This window comes from Fundulus heteroclitus, unplaced genomic scaffold, assembly GCF_011125445.2.
Source record: "Fundulus heteroclitus isolate FHET01 unplaced genomic scaffold, MU-UCD_Fhet_4.1 scaffold_118, whole genome shotgun sequence".
Taxonomy (NCBI): domain Eukaryota; kingdom Metazoa; phylum Chordata; class Actinopteri; order Cyprinodontiformes; family Fundulidae; genus Fundulus; species Fundulus heteroclitus.
This window is the reverse complement of record NW_023396530.1, coordinates 645,319-659,078: the sequence shown is the minus strand read 5'-3', so window position 1 is coordinate 659,078 and position 13,760 is coordinate 645,319. Positions and strand designations below refer to the sequence as shown.

Here is a 13,760-nt window from a genome sequence, read left to right as displayed (position 1 = left end):
TTTGGTTCTGCTCGTGCTGGGTTTTGGTTCTGAGGTTCTTCTTCTATGGTGGAATAGTTCTACAACATCCACACCGGGTCAGATATATTCACATAACCCCCCCCCCCCCCCCCCCCTCTTCCTCAAGCTCCTGGCACCATTCTGGATGAGGATCCGGTTCTGGTCATCACGAACCGGATCCTCATCCAGAACCGTTGTTGAACTGGAGATGTTTTGACCTGCAGACGTTTAGAAACGGATCCTGAACATTTGTCCTCTCCAGCCCTCCCCATAGTTCTGGTTCTGTTCAGTCCAGTGAGGCGGGTCAGACTAAATGCTGCGGATCAGGACCGCCAAGCAGACGTCAGCTGATCTGGGCCTGTATGAATACTTCTGAGCCGGGCTGGATCAGAGAAACAATTCAAAGTTCTGGTCCGTTTAATTCTGTTGTTGGAACAAGAACGGCGGAACCTTCTGACAGAACAACCCGGCTGCTGATTGTTCTGCAGTTGGGTTTCTTCTAATCTGGACTGCTGGGAAGATCAGAACCGTAGAGAAACACCAGGTTCTGTTCAGGAGAGTGTCAGAACTCTACAGCAGAACCTTCTGATGGACCTGAGAGAGACGTTGAGACCTTACCTCCTGCTGGACATCGGCGCTGTGAAGACCAAAGGTGCTCTGTGAGACGTTCTCCTCGCCGCTCTTCCTCCTCTTCCTCAGGCCGAAGGAGAACGTAGCCAGACGTTTGGGTTTCCTCAGGTCCAACTCAGAGTAGCTCAACTTTTTGGCCTAAAGCAAAAAGAGGAATAAACACCAAAGCTTCTCTGCCCTCATGAGACTGAGAACGGCACCAAGTGGGCCGGGCTTCTAACCCAGGACCTTCTGGAGGAGAACTGCTGCCGTATGGATCCAGAACGTCTGGGACTGGGAGATGAACTAGTCTGAGCTGGAGCTGCGGGGTTCTAGGGTTCCCTCTGAGGTTCTGCTTGTCCTGACATGGAGTCGGTTCTGGTCCGTCTGGGTCTGAGGGAGCGTCTGCAGTCTGTAGCTGAAGCTACATGAAGGTGGCCATGCTTCATTTTTACCCTCAAGGTTGATTCTCAATGGTTTTAGATGAAATTAGACTTTTATTTCACTGGTTTTACCGTTTTATTTTTATTTGTTTTATTTGCTGCTATTTATCTTGTTGTTTGGGATTTAAACCTGTTTGAAGTTTTCTTTCTATTCCTGTTTTATTTGGAAACATTATTACGCTGGTTTCACTAAATTCTGTTTGTCAAACGGACGGATGATGGAGGGAGAGATGATGATGGAGGGATGGATGGATGAATAATGAATAAATGATGGATGGATGGATGAATATTGAATAAATGATGGATGGATGGATGAATATTGAATAAATGATGGATGGATGGATGGATAATGAATAAATGATGGATGGATGAATGAATAATGAATAAATGATGGATGGATGAATGAATAATGAATAAATGATGGATGGATGAATGAATAATGAATAAATGATGGATGGATGGATGAATGGATGGATGAATGAATAAATGATGGATGGATGGATGAATATTGAATAAATGATGGATGGATGGATGAATATTGAATAAATGATGGATGGATGGATGAATATTGAATAAATGATGGATGGATGGATGAATATTGAATAAATGATGGATGGATGGATGAATATTGAATAAATGATGGATGGATGGATGAATATTGAATAAATGATGGATGGATGGATGGATGGATGGATGAATATTGAATAAATGATGAATGAATGAGTGAATGAATGAATGAATGAATGAATTTGTAGAAAACTCTTTGCGGAGGTTACTCGTCTTCTGCTCTGGATAGATCTAGAGCAACCAGAACCGGTGCCGGGCCCGGCGGCAGCAGGAATCCAGTCAGACGAAGGCTCTGGCACCAGAACCTCATTCCAGCAGCAGCTCCACCCTCACAGGAAGACTGGCTGAACATGATCTGCTGCTGCGGACAACTTCTGCTTCCTGATTCAGACCAAAGGTTCTAATTGAAGCTTAGACCGAGACTCGCTAAGTGGTCCAGTACTGGACCTGCCTTCAGAACCAGAAGTTCTGCTTTCAGAACCAGAAGTTCTGCTTGGAATCGTTCAGACTGCCTTCAAGGAGGAAGAGGAGGGTGGGAGGAGATGAAGGTTCAGATGAGCTCGTCTCCTGAGGTCGGCCTATCATTGAACCCGACTGATCCTGGTTCTGACCGAGTTCAGCCTGAGTTGTATTTGCTGTGGATCAGCACCGGTGCTGATCCGACCCAAATGAACCAACAAAGGTTTCAGGAGAGATGTGACGCATCACAGCTTCTTGTTTTCACCTGAAATATTCTCTTCACTGGTTCTGACGGCCCGGCGACCCGTTCCAGGGTGGACCTGCCACAGATCCATCCAACCCGCCGCTGAAGGAGAACCGGTGGAGGTTCTGGCCTGAGGGCCACCTTGGCTGCAGAACGCCTTTCCTGTCTGCTCATGACCATCTGAGGGTCCCCTCATCCATCAGAACCACAGAACCCATCAGAACCTCATCAAGCTGCAGGGCACTGCCGCCCCCCACTGGTCAGATACAGACATGACTCCCTGAACTGAGCTCAGAACCACACAAGCTCCTGAAGACCGGACCTAAGGACCCAATCCCTGACAGAACCCTGGAGTACCGCCAACCTCTGCAGCCTGACTTCCACCAACAGGAACCTGGAGAACATTCTCTCTTCAGCTCACTGTGAACCTGGTCAGAACCACACCAGAACATCCTGAGAACCAGGACTCATAGTTCAGCATCTTCGTCCTCGATCCACAGCCAGATGGAGCAAGTGTTGAAGAAAAAGTCCAGAACTTTCTCGTTCAGACAAGTTTGTGATTCCTAGTCCTACCAAACCCGCAGCTGGTTCTGGTACCGGTCTGGTTTCCATCTCTGTAACAGCTGAGAAACAGATCCTGAGCAGAAACCTGCAGGAAGGAACCGGATCTCCAACAACCGGACCTTCCATCCAGCGGCTCTTAGACACCCAACATCTCCTCCATGATGGAGGCCGACCCAAAGCTGGAGCTGAAGACCTGGAAGATCTGTGGAGCCTCCTGCTCCTCCTGCTCCTCCTGCTCCTCCTGCTCACAGCGTGAGGAAGAACCATTTTCACGTGGAACAGAACCACAGACCCGACCCGATGGGATGAAGTCACTGACCTTTGCTCTGGACTCGGTGGTGTGGACAGAAGAAGACTTCTTCACAGAGACGGTCCTGTCAGCCTCGCTGGACTCTGCGGTACCGCTGGACTCTGCGGTACCGCTGGACTCTGCGGTACCGCTGGACTCTGCGGTACCGCTGGACTCTGCCGCCCTGACGGAGACAGAGAAACAGACCCGCTTCAGGTTCCGGCTCCTCAGCACAAACTGGACTTTCACAGAACCTCATGTCTTCTGAGAAATCCTGAGGGGAGAAAACTGAACCCAGAACTCTGGAGCTTTACCCAGACGGAGCTTCTTCACCAGTACTTCTGTACTGGACCCTCGGCGCCGTCCTGCAGGCTGGACCGGACCCTAAAAACCACAGCTGAAAGGATCTGGGTCTGAGCGGGACTTTTCTGGGCTTTGGACCTGGAACGTGGGTCGGCCACCTGAAGATCTGGATGTTCCACCCAGATAGAGGAACATCTGGCTGCAGACCTGAGCGCCTGTAAAACCCGGTTCTGAAGGATTCTGATCCGGTCCAGATGCAGCCGTTCATGTGATCGCTGTCAGGACGCGCTCACAGAACACCGCAGCAGAACTTTTGACAGTGGGGAACCAGGTTATCTGAGAAGTGGTCCAGTTGTTCTGAACTCACCCTGACCAGAACCTGCAGAGTCTGACTGATTCAGAACCAAGTTACCTGCAGATAGAACCCTTTGGCTGTCAGAGCCGAGGCCAGAGGAGCTCAGCCAGCCTGGACTCTGAGCGGCTCCCTCCCACTGAGGCAGGAGGCCAGCTGGCAGGCGGCACGGCGCGGTGCCCCCCCCCCCCCCCTGTTGACTCTGAAGGTGACGAGTGTTCAGGGTCTGCAGCTGCAGCTCCACCGCTGCCTTTCCAGAGATCAGACGCTGCTGATCCGGGTTCACATGTCATCAAGCAGCAACTATGCAAACTTTCCCTGTTTGAACTTTCAACGGCCGCCTTTCGCAGACAGGAAGTGAGCGAGAGAACAGGAAGTGAGAGAGAGAACAGGAAGTGAGCGAGGAAGGAGAAAGTGTGATTTCTCTGCGAACGGGATGAAAGGTGATAAAAGCCTTTCAGGATTTTTTCTGCTGCGTTTCTCAGATGCTCGGCTCTCATCCAGGAGTGGAACATTTTATTTAGCAGTGAAATCTTTTGTGCATCGCCATGCTCCACCACAGGAAACACGTCGACGTAAACTGAGGACGCAGAGCAGGACCGCTGAATGAAAGTATGATGCAGAGGAGGCCCTGTGGCATCAGTTGGAGGAAAGGTGAAGCTGTCAGTTTAAGAACTGCTTTGAACAACAATTAACCAGGAAGCTTGTTTAAAACCTGCTCTGAAATGAACAACAAGCCAAAATGTTGATTCTAAAGCGTGACAGAATGTCTGACTTCTGAACTCACTCATGTAAAAAGCTCAGAGCAGCTCTAATCTCTACGTAAACAGAACCAGGCTGCACCTTAAAGCCTCCAGCGCCGGTAAACCTGCAGCGCCCGGAGCAGTGCACCCTGGAGATAAATCAGGAGGCTGGAGCCTCACGGCCCTACAGGGGCCCAGGGGCCCCAGGGGCCCCAGGGCCAACAGAGGGTTGATTTCTCTCAGAGCTGGAACCTTAAACTTTAGTGTTTCTCCTTTATTCCTCATTTAAACTCATGTCTGTCATTTAAGGCTATTGCCATTAAACCGGGACTCTGGCCGCCTTGATGAGGAGCTTTTTTCTAACGAGTTCTGTCTGTCAGCGTAGCGTTAAGAAGTGTTGTCTTCATGCCAAAAGATTTCTTAAACAGATTTTACTTTCACCAGTGGAGCCTCACTGCCATAGAGCTCTGCTTGATTTATACATGCTAGAAGCTTTATTAGAATTTATGCTGGGATTATTTCATGTTCAATGGACACAGAAACAGGTAGAAGAGGAAAAAAGGAGAGAAAGAGACAAAATGCTAAATGGGAGAAAAGGAGAAAGAGAAAGAGGAGAGGAAAGGTAGAGAGTGATAGAACATCCTCTGAGTCTGCTTCTACACCTGCAGAGAGAGATATAAAGAACAGCAGAACCAGCTGATAAAGAATTACAGGAACAAACCAGGCCTTGATACCATCACTGAGGAATATACAGGATTAATTAATACGACATGTAGAAAGTGACAGCTGAAGATAATAACAGGGTTTCTGGATAGAAGTGAGTCTGTAGCACCTGGATCCACCTGCAGGTGTTGGTGAGAGTGAACTTGTGTCTGTGAGGTTTATCCATGAGGAAAATGCTCAGTAGTGGCCGTGAGGAACCAAAGACCCCCAGAGCACCAAGGCAGACGCTGGGGAACCAGAACCCCAGAGGGACCCCCAGAGCAAAGGGACCCATGAGGGGCCAGCACAGGGAAAGCTGCCCCCCCCGCCCCCCCCATCCCAGGGAAAAGCAGAGAGGAGCCCCAGGAAACCACCAACAGCCACGGTGAGATGAGGAGCTCCTTCAAAGGTCAGTTTATGCAACACATTCCAGGACAAAGTTCCTGGTTGTAAATTAATCAGCTGGGGAGACAGAAACTGTGACAAACATCTGCGCGGACAAAGAATCATTTGTCTCGTTTATTGGTAGCTAGTTGTGAATGCAGCAGGCATGCAGAGAGGCAGGTTCCTCCGCGTCTTCCACTGAAACACCTGAGCAGAGTCATAGTCAGGGTGTGGTCCACAGAGGAACGTCCTGCAGCAGCTCACACACCTCCAACATTCATCCATCCATCAGGCCTGAAGTCTGCCGTCTGTCACATAACATCCAACCTGGATTACAGCTAAATCCTAAACTAAAGCAGACAGAGGGGGAACTCTGATCCTCTGTCAGCAGACGAGGTCTGAATATTATCTGAAGTTTGACTACTGCTCTGAGCTCAGTGGGTCGCACCTGAAACCCGGATCCAAACGCTGGTTCTGATGCTTCCAGCCAGACTTTCTAAAGATCTCATTTTATTTCACACCTTTGTTGTTGCTGTAGTTTAGAGGCAGACGGAAGACCCACCGATCATGAGAAGTTTCTTAAAGAGCGTCTCCTGAACACAGTTGAGCTTAAAACTGGTGTTTGGTGGATTTTCTGGACGGAACATGGAGTCAGATCCTACAGCCTTCTGGACATGAGCTGCAAAGAGACGCTCTCTGCTCTACGCATGTTTTAGTAGATTTCTGTGAGAAGGCTGTGCTGATACACCATGTCATGCAAAGGATTATGGGATTCCTTAAGGCTTCTCAGCACTGGTAAGGGACAACAGTGGGTTTCTAGACTAAACCAGCTGCAGGAGGAAACATCCAGGCTCCTTTCCTGCCTCCTTCCTCATTGACTGATCTATTCAGACTCTGATCATGGAGACGCTGATGGACTTCTGCTGTAGAATCTATTAGAGTGTTTGGATTCAACCGCAGTCTGACAGCCCAACAGGACAAAAACTACACAGACCATAAGGCTCAGCGACCTAACAGCTGTTCATGGAAATAATGTTACTGATATATTTTATCATGAATAGGCCATTTAATTTCATCAGATATCCTACATTAACTTCTTTCAATGAGTTTTAGAGTCTCTGCTTAGTGTTTTAAACACAAACAATATCCTCATTAATAATTAATGCCTCTATTAAAATCTGACAGCAGGTGAACATTGTTCCTCAAAGGCTGCTGACAAAGTTTCTTCCTCCATGCTGCTCTGCTGCTGCAGGAGCCATGGCTCAGAGAAACAGCGCCCCCTAGAGTCAGAGTCTGACAGAACACATTAATGCTTTAACTTATTTCTACCAGCAGCTCCAAACAAACGGGTTCTCCTTTAGAACAGCAGCAGCGTTCCCTTCCTGGAGGCTGATGAGCTTCAGTTCCTCATCAGCCTCCATCAGCAGATGCTGCTGCTTTGGTCTGAAGGGTGGAGCAGACGGCTCCTCCATGGCAGCATCAGTGACTCTGGGATCGACCTCCTGGTCTGCTAGACAGCCGGGGACATTTAGCCGGATTACTACACCTGGCTGGACTTAGTCGGACCTACTGAGCCTGGACTGGGCTTTGAGGAACGATGAGGCCGGCGCTGACCACGCCGTGTTAAACCGAGCTTTAGCCGGGATTAATCTGGGATTAGCCGGGATTAAACTGGGATTAAACTGGGATTATACTGGGATTAGCCGGGATTTCCAGGCCTCAGGTCCAAACTCCACAAGTTAAACTGACTTTCATGTTAAACTCTGAATTAAAAAGGTCTTAATGTTGAGCAGGGATGGTCTGAGATCAGTGAAGTTGTGATTTGTTTGAAGCTTCCTTCAAGATCCAGGAGGAAACTAAAGGTCTTGCATCTACAGAAGGTTCAGTGGGACTCGGTCCAAACTAGGACAGACGTATCTGCTCAGCTTCCAGTGAAAGGAGGCAGTCTGAAGAAACATCTGCAGGACAGAAACCAGCTCTGCCAGGCCTGCATGGGAGACCAGCATGTTACTGTGATCAGGACTCCATGTAACATCTGGAGAACTTCAGAGAACCATCAGCAGCAGCAGCAGCTTCTCAGTCCAAAGAACAGAAACCATGGGACTGAACTCCACAAAAGACATAGTCATACCAGAACTAAAACAGAAGAGCACCACAAAGCCTTGAGGAGACCAGCTCACTGCAGAGAGACAGAGGATCTTCTGTGGACAGATGGGTCCACCCCTGAGGAACAGAACCAGACGGTTCTTTCAGTAGAAGAGCTCAGATAAATGATGGACTGCAGTCTGTGCTGCACGTTGGAAAACATCTTTCTTTTCTGTTTGGGAGGACCGACGTCTCCATGGCCGAGAACAGGAGACGTCAAGCTGTGAGGTTTTAGGTTCTGCTGCTCTGAGAAAAACATTTTACGAAGGAACTCAAAGATGCTCTGACTCATAATGAAGCTCTTCTCACATTTCTCCTGGTTCTCCTGGTTCCTTCTGGACAGAATGAGCTGTTCTTGTTTAAACCTCTAGAACCATGTCACTGACCTTCATGCACCACCAAGGAGACCCAGCCGGGGAACCCAGCCGGGGAACCCAGCCCAGGAGACCCAGCCAGGGGACCCAGCCGGGTTCTGGAGCAGAGCTTAATGTGGGTTTCTTATTCGTTGATGGTCACTTCTACAGCCGGCCCTTTTGCACAGAGCGGTTCTGAAGGCGCGTCCAGCCACAGTGGACCGGATGGTTCTGAGGTGCTTTAAAGGTCCAGTCAGAACTGAGCTGGTGGGAGTAAAGCTCTGAGCAGGAAGCTGAGGAGCTTCAGGAGATGGAGAAGTTCCTCCAGGTTTCTTCTCCAGACAGGAAGCAGCAGGCTTACTAGTTCCGGTCCTGCCTGCTGGGGCTGATAAGAGGAGCAGCTGCTGGGCCACCACTCATCATGATGCCGGCCCAACAGAACCAGCGCTGCACGTTTAGGTGAAAGCATGAGCCGGAACCGCCTCCAGCAGAACTTACCTGACCTCCTGCTGCCGCTCAGCCTCGTTCTTCGACCTTATCTTCAGCTTTGGGAACTTGAACCTCCTCCTGTCCTGTTCCTTCTGCGCAGACTCGTCCGGACCCGCCTCGGTTCTGGAGAACAGGTTCTTCAGAGCGGTTCTGGAGGACGCCTTCTTGGCCATGTCGGACAGTCGCTGGCTGCAGATGACAGCTGCTGCTTCTCTTTGTGAGCAGAAGCGCGGCTCAGGTGTGGAGACACGCCCTCCACCAGGAACCCCCCCACCTGCAGGGTGACCGGACACCTGGAAAACACGGAACCAGAGCCGCTCTCCGCCCTACGCAAAGAGCCGGACCCGGACATGAGACCAGAACCACACAGAACTCCGCTGATCCGGATGCGTTTACCTTGAGGTTCTGCAGCACAGAGCAGAATCATGATCCTCATTTTCTATGATTCATAACATTTTATGATTTCAAAGCCTCTTCATCCTCCAACCACAGCCCAGTGGACATGACCCAGACATCTCCATTTAGTTTAGCTACACAATAAATGCTCTTCTAATTAAATATGGTGACTCCAATTATGCAGTTAAATAAAAGATAAACAGGTGAGCAGGGTTATGGTAATAATCCAGACTTTATTGTCATTCAGCTGCACATCCACATTTCAGCTACATTTAGTTGTAAGGCTCTGAGTAAAAACTGCAGTCCAAAGAGGAAAATGATAAATATCAGTGTTTGTCTAACTAAACAGACATTTTATATCGAAAGGTTCTGTGTGAGGTGATATAAACAGTGTGATTAAAGCAGCAGGTTTACAGCAATGGATGCACCGCATCAATAAGAATCCAGAAGCTTTGTGTCACCATAATAATATTTTGATGAGGCAGACATCAGCTCAGGATGCACAAAAATACACACACACACACACACACACACACATATATATATATATATATATATATATATATATATATATATATATATATATATATATATATATATATATATATATATATATATATATATATATATATATATATATCCAGGTCAAAAACACAGCAGTCTGTAATACTGTGCAACACATTTAGTTACAGAATTGTGCAGACAGGTCCTAATAGAAGGTTATAGTGCAGACTGTCCCAGTTTAAGCTTATAAAACTCTACGCTGAATAAATGAAATGAGAATAAAACATGTAATCAGCTCTATAAAGCCAGGTATTTGTAAGGGGGGGGGGGGGGGGGGGGGGGCAGGATCCCCCTGGTGCCGTCTCTGATGACCTCACTGTGTTCATGTTAATGATGCTCGTTGTGCTGATAAGATCAGGCAGACATTTTAATGTTTAGACAACATTTCTGTCCAGCTCTACATAACAGAGGATTAGATTTATCTGCTTTTAGTCTGTATTTTGAATTATGTAGTAAAATCCTTCCTAAACAGCTTCTTAACTGGAGACTCAGTACGCAGCAGGGAGGCTGAAGGAGCCCAGGTTCCTGGGGGCCTCTGCTGACCAGGAGCCCTCAGCTCACAGCCGGCGGGAAACAAAGACTTGATTCCTCAGGAAGTTAAAGCGCGCCCACCTCCATCTGGAGAACCTACTGCACGGTGTGCTTCTCCAGATGTTCTCAGGAGAACAGCTGGGCCCCTTCTGCACCACTAGCGGCTCTGGACGCACCTGCTATATCCTGGCCCTGCTGAACCAGGATCCTCAAGACAGTTTGCTTCAAAGTTCTCTCTCTGAACCCAGCAGGTTGCATCCAGTCGTTGACTTTGCAGCAATCCCTCATAGTGAGCATGCATGAAGCGACAGTGGAGAGGAAAACTCCCCTTTAACAGGGAGGAGAACCTCCAGCAGAACCAGAACCAGGCTCAGTGTGAACGCTCATCTGCCTCCACCCACTGGGGCTTAGAGAAGACAGAGCAGAGACACAGAAAGCTCAGAAGCTCACATTGACCCAGGAGTACTTTCTATGTTAGAGAAGACAGAGCAGAGACACAGAAAGCACAGAAGCTCACATTGACCCAGGAGTACTTTCTATGGTAGAGAAGACAGAGCAGAGACACAGAAAGCTCAGAAGCTCACATTGACCCAGGAGTACTTTCTATGGTAGAGAAGACAGAGCAGAGACACAGAAAGCTCAGAAGCTCACATTGACCCAGGAGTACTTTCTATGTTAGATGGTAATAGAGGATGATCTGCCTCCCCTGATGATGTCACAGCTAACAGAACACCTGACCAGGTGTACCTTCTATGAAGAGAAAAATGACAGAGAACAAAAAGTTAAAAGCTGAAATAACAACAAACAATGCAGATTGGAGAGCAGTAGGAGAACTCAGCAGAGAGAGAGAAATAGACCCTGATGTCCTCCAGCAGCCTAAGCCTATAGCAGCATAACTATAGAGATAGCTCAGGGTAACATGAGCCACTCTGACTAGAAGCTTTGTCAAAAAGGAAAGTTTTAAGATTAGTCTTAAAAGTAGACGGGGTGTCTGCCTCACGGACCAAAACTGGGCTAAAAATGAATCTCAAACAGGTTTCCAGGGTTTCCTTCCTTCAATGATGCTGAAAAACTAGTCCATGCATTTGTTACTTCAAGGCTGGACTATTGTAATTCTTTACTCAAACCAAAACAGAGCAGGTTTAGTCTCAGACTTCACTGTGGAGCCTCCAGAGGCAGGATGAGCTTTACTGCCATGTGGTGTTTTACACCACTGAGGAATTAACTGTGGGCTAATGTGCTACGCATAGACAGTCATACAGCATGCTCAGACATATATTTCTATACATAAATATGTATATAAACATACATATACATACAAACATATACACATAAATACAGATTTAGCTACATATAAGCTCAGCACTCCCATGTCAGAGGTTTGATTTCTTTTGGTCTCAACACTTTGCTGAAAAGTTATTCAGTGGGAATAATTAGTTAAATTAATATTGTGATGCTAAATACATGTGATGATGATTGAAGAGTGAATAAAAGTATGAGAAGCATCATAAAAGTGGATTTTTACATATTTTGCAGCATTGTCAGCGGTCCAACAGCGACCTCTGGTGGCCATGCAGCCCGTCCAGCATCAGGCTGCAGGAACCTTTCCCTCCTCATGATGGCGCCACCTTCTCCTTCTCTGCCTGTCTCCGTGACGCAGCCGCAGAGTGAACGTGACTCAGGACCGCCAGCTGAGAATTACCCGAACCGTCCACGAGATTCTGTTTCCTTCTCAGTGACAACACACCGGGACCTGCCCAGAAACTCAGGTTCTGTCCGGCGGTTCTGTACAGAGAACCGTTTCCGGGCCTGAAGGCACAGGGGGGGGGGCATAGTGCCAACCAGAACCTTCAGTTTCCTGCTGCTGGTCCTGTCTGAGTGCCGCCTGTCTCTGACCCGGTCCAGACCCAAAGCCTGCTTTGGACCAGGTTCAGGCCCGGTTTATACAGTCTCTGACCCGGGCCTGGTTCTGACCCGTTTCATTGTGGTTATTTCCTGCAGGTCAGCTGACTGACACTTCCTGCTCCTCTCACAGGAACGGCTTAAACTGCTTTCTGCTCACAGGAACCTTTGGACCCACTTAGCCCACGGCTGCAGCTCCACGCAGCTCCACGCCCACAGGGGCCAGAAACCACGCAGCTCCACGCAGCTCCACGCCCACAGGGGCCAGAAACCACGCAGCTATCCTGAGCATCTGTTGATGATGATGTCAGCCACATGAAGTTAAAGTGAAAGACACACCCCCGCCCCCCCACAGCTGCTATCAGGCCGCAGATCTTTCTGCTGAAGTCAAACAGAAAGCAGTGGAGCTTACAGCTTCAACGATAGTTGGTGATTTTCCAACAGAGGCCACTTCCAAGTAACCAGGACAAAGAGGCGGGAGGGGGCGGGCCTTTGTTTACCTGCTCAGGTAGATCCAGGAGAAAGCTGTTTTTTCTCTGGCATCTCAAACATTTTCCCTGTAAGTCTGATGTGGAAACAGTTCCTGCCTGAAGCCTCTTCGTTCCTTGTTTTAAGCAATCTGAGCCGGTTCTGAAGGCCCTGATGGGAACCTTCAGCACCATGGTCCATGTCAGCAGAACCACGGAGGTCTGCCTGGTTTTAGGATGGCGTGCCCTGCCGGGTCCAGATTCTGGAATAAAACACTTTCTTGGTTCTGGTTTAACGTAAATGAAACTCCTGACCTGAACCTGACCTGACAGCTGATCTAGATCACACGGATCTCTAAATCTGGGCTGTCCTGTCAGCTTCTCTAAGATTTAGCGCTAAAACAGCATCTGCTGCGGTTTTTCATTAATAATGGAAAAGATTCAGACTTTGAAGAAGATGAGTAATGAAAGTTGGACCAGCTGGAATTAACTCCCGACACTTCCTGTTAAACCTGTCATTGTCTATAACCGACTGCCTCCTAAAAATAAGCCTCTGAGTGAATTTCCAGAGTATTCAGCGCCTGATAACGGCTACGTTCCTCTTTTCTTGCCATTGTTTCCTCTCCCTCCACATGGCTGACTCACTTGCTGCTATCGCCCGGTCCGAGGAGCTCAGAGCAGCAGCAGGAACCGTCCAGCGCCTGGTTTCCTGCCGTCACGCCGCAGCGTCCTGGAACCGACCTGCTGATGGCGTGGCTGGGAGCCGCCGCTCTCAGGAGGGGCGTCCGGTTTGCAGGACGCACAGCTCTGCTGCAGCTGCTGCACCATGGAAGCTGTGCTGCTGCAGCTGCTGCACCATGGAAGCTGTGCTGCTGCAGCGTTTGCAGGTTTTCTATTGCATTTATACATTTCTGATTACGGTGACATGAATCAGTTCCCCTGTCACAGCTCCTCTGACAGCTGGGAATGCATCTCCATCAGGAGATGGAAGGCCTTGAAGCCTGAAGCAGAGAAAGAGGAAAAACATCACAGAGCTGCAGGAGCTGTGACTGCAAGCCTTCCGGTTCTGGGAACTGCGGTACCGGGAACTGTGGGCTGACTCAGTGGTTCCATTGTTTAGGAAGAAGGACTCTGGACTTCAGGCGACGGGATTCTGGCCGTCTCCTCCAGACTCTGGGACCCTGAGCTCCAGTGAAATGAAAACTTTAATCTGAAAAGACGACTTTGGACCACTGAGCAACAGTCCGGTTCTGT

At 48.7% G+C, this 13,760-nt stretch overlaps 1 protein-coding gene across 1 annotated transcript in view; it reads right to left on the bottom strand.

Annotated features, from left to right (window-relative positions):
* The window catches only part of LOC118558270 (beta/gamma crystallin domain-containing protein 2-like), a gene marked incomplete at its 3' end in the record, with an annotated part of 30,263 nt that extends 16,929 nt beyond the window's left edge, over nt 1-13,334 (bottom strand). Inside the window, 5 exon segments of the mRNA XM_036128776.1 lie at nt 619-768; nt 3,206-3,359; nt 8,656-8,939; nt 9,043-9,051; nt 13,248-13,334. Of these exon segments, the coding sequence (XP_035984669.1) occupies nt 619-768; nt 3,206-3,359; nt 8,656-8,939; nt 9,043-9,051; nt 13,248-13,334 (684 nt within the window).
* Nucleotides 13,335-13,760: the final 426 nt, after the last annotated feature.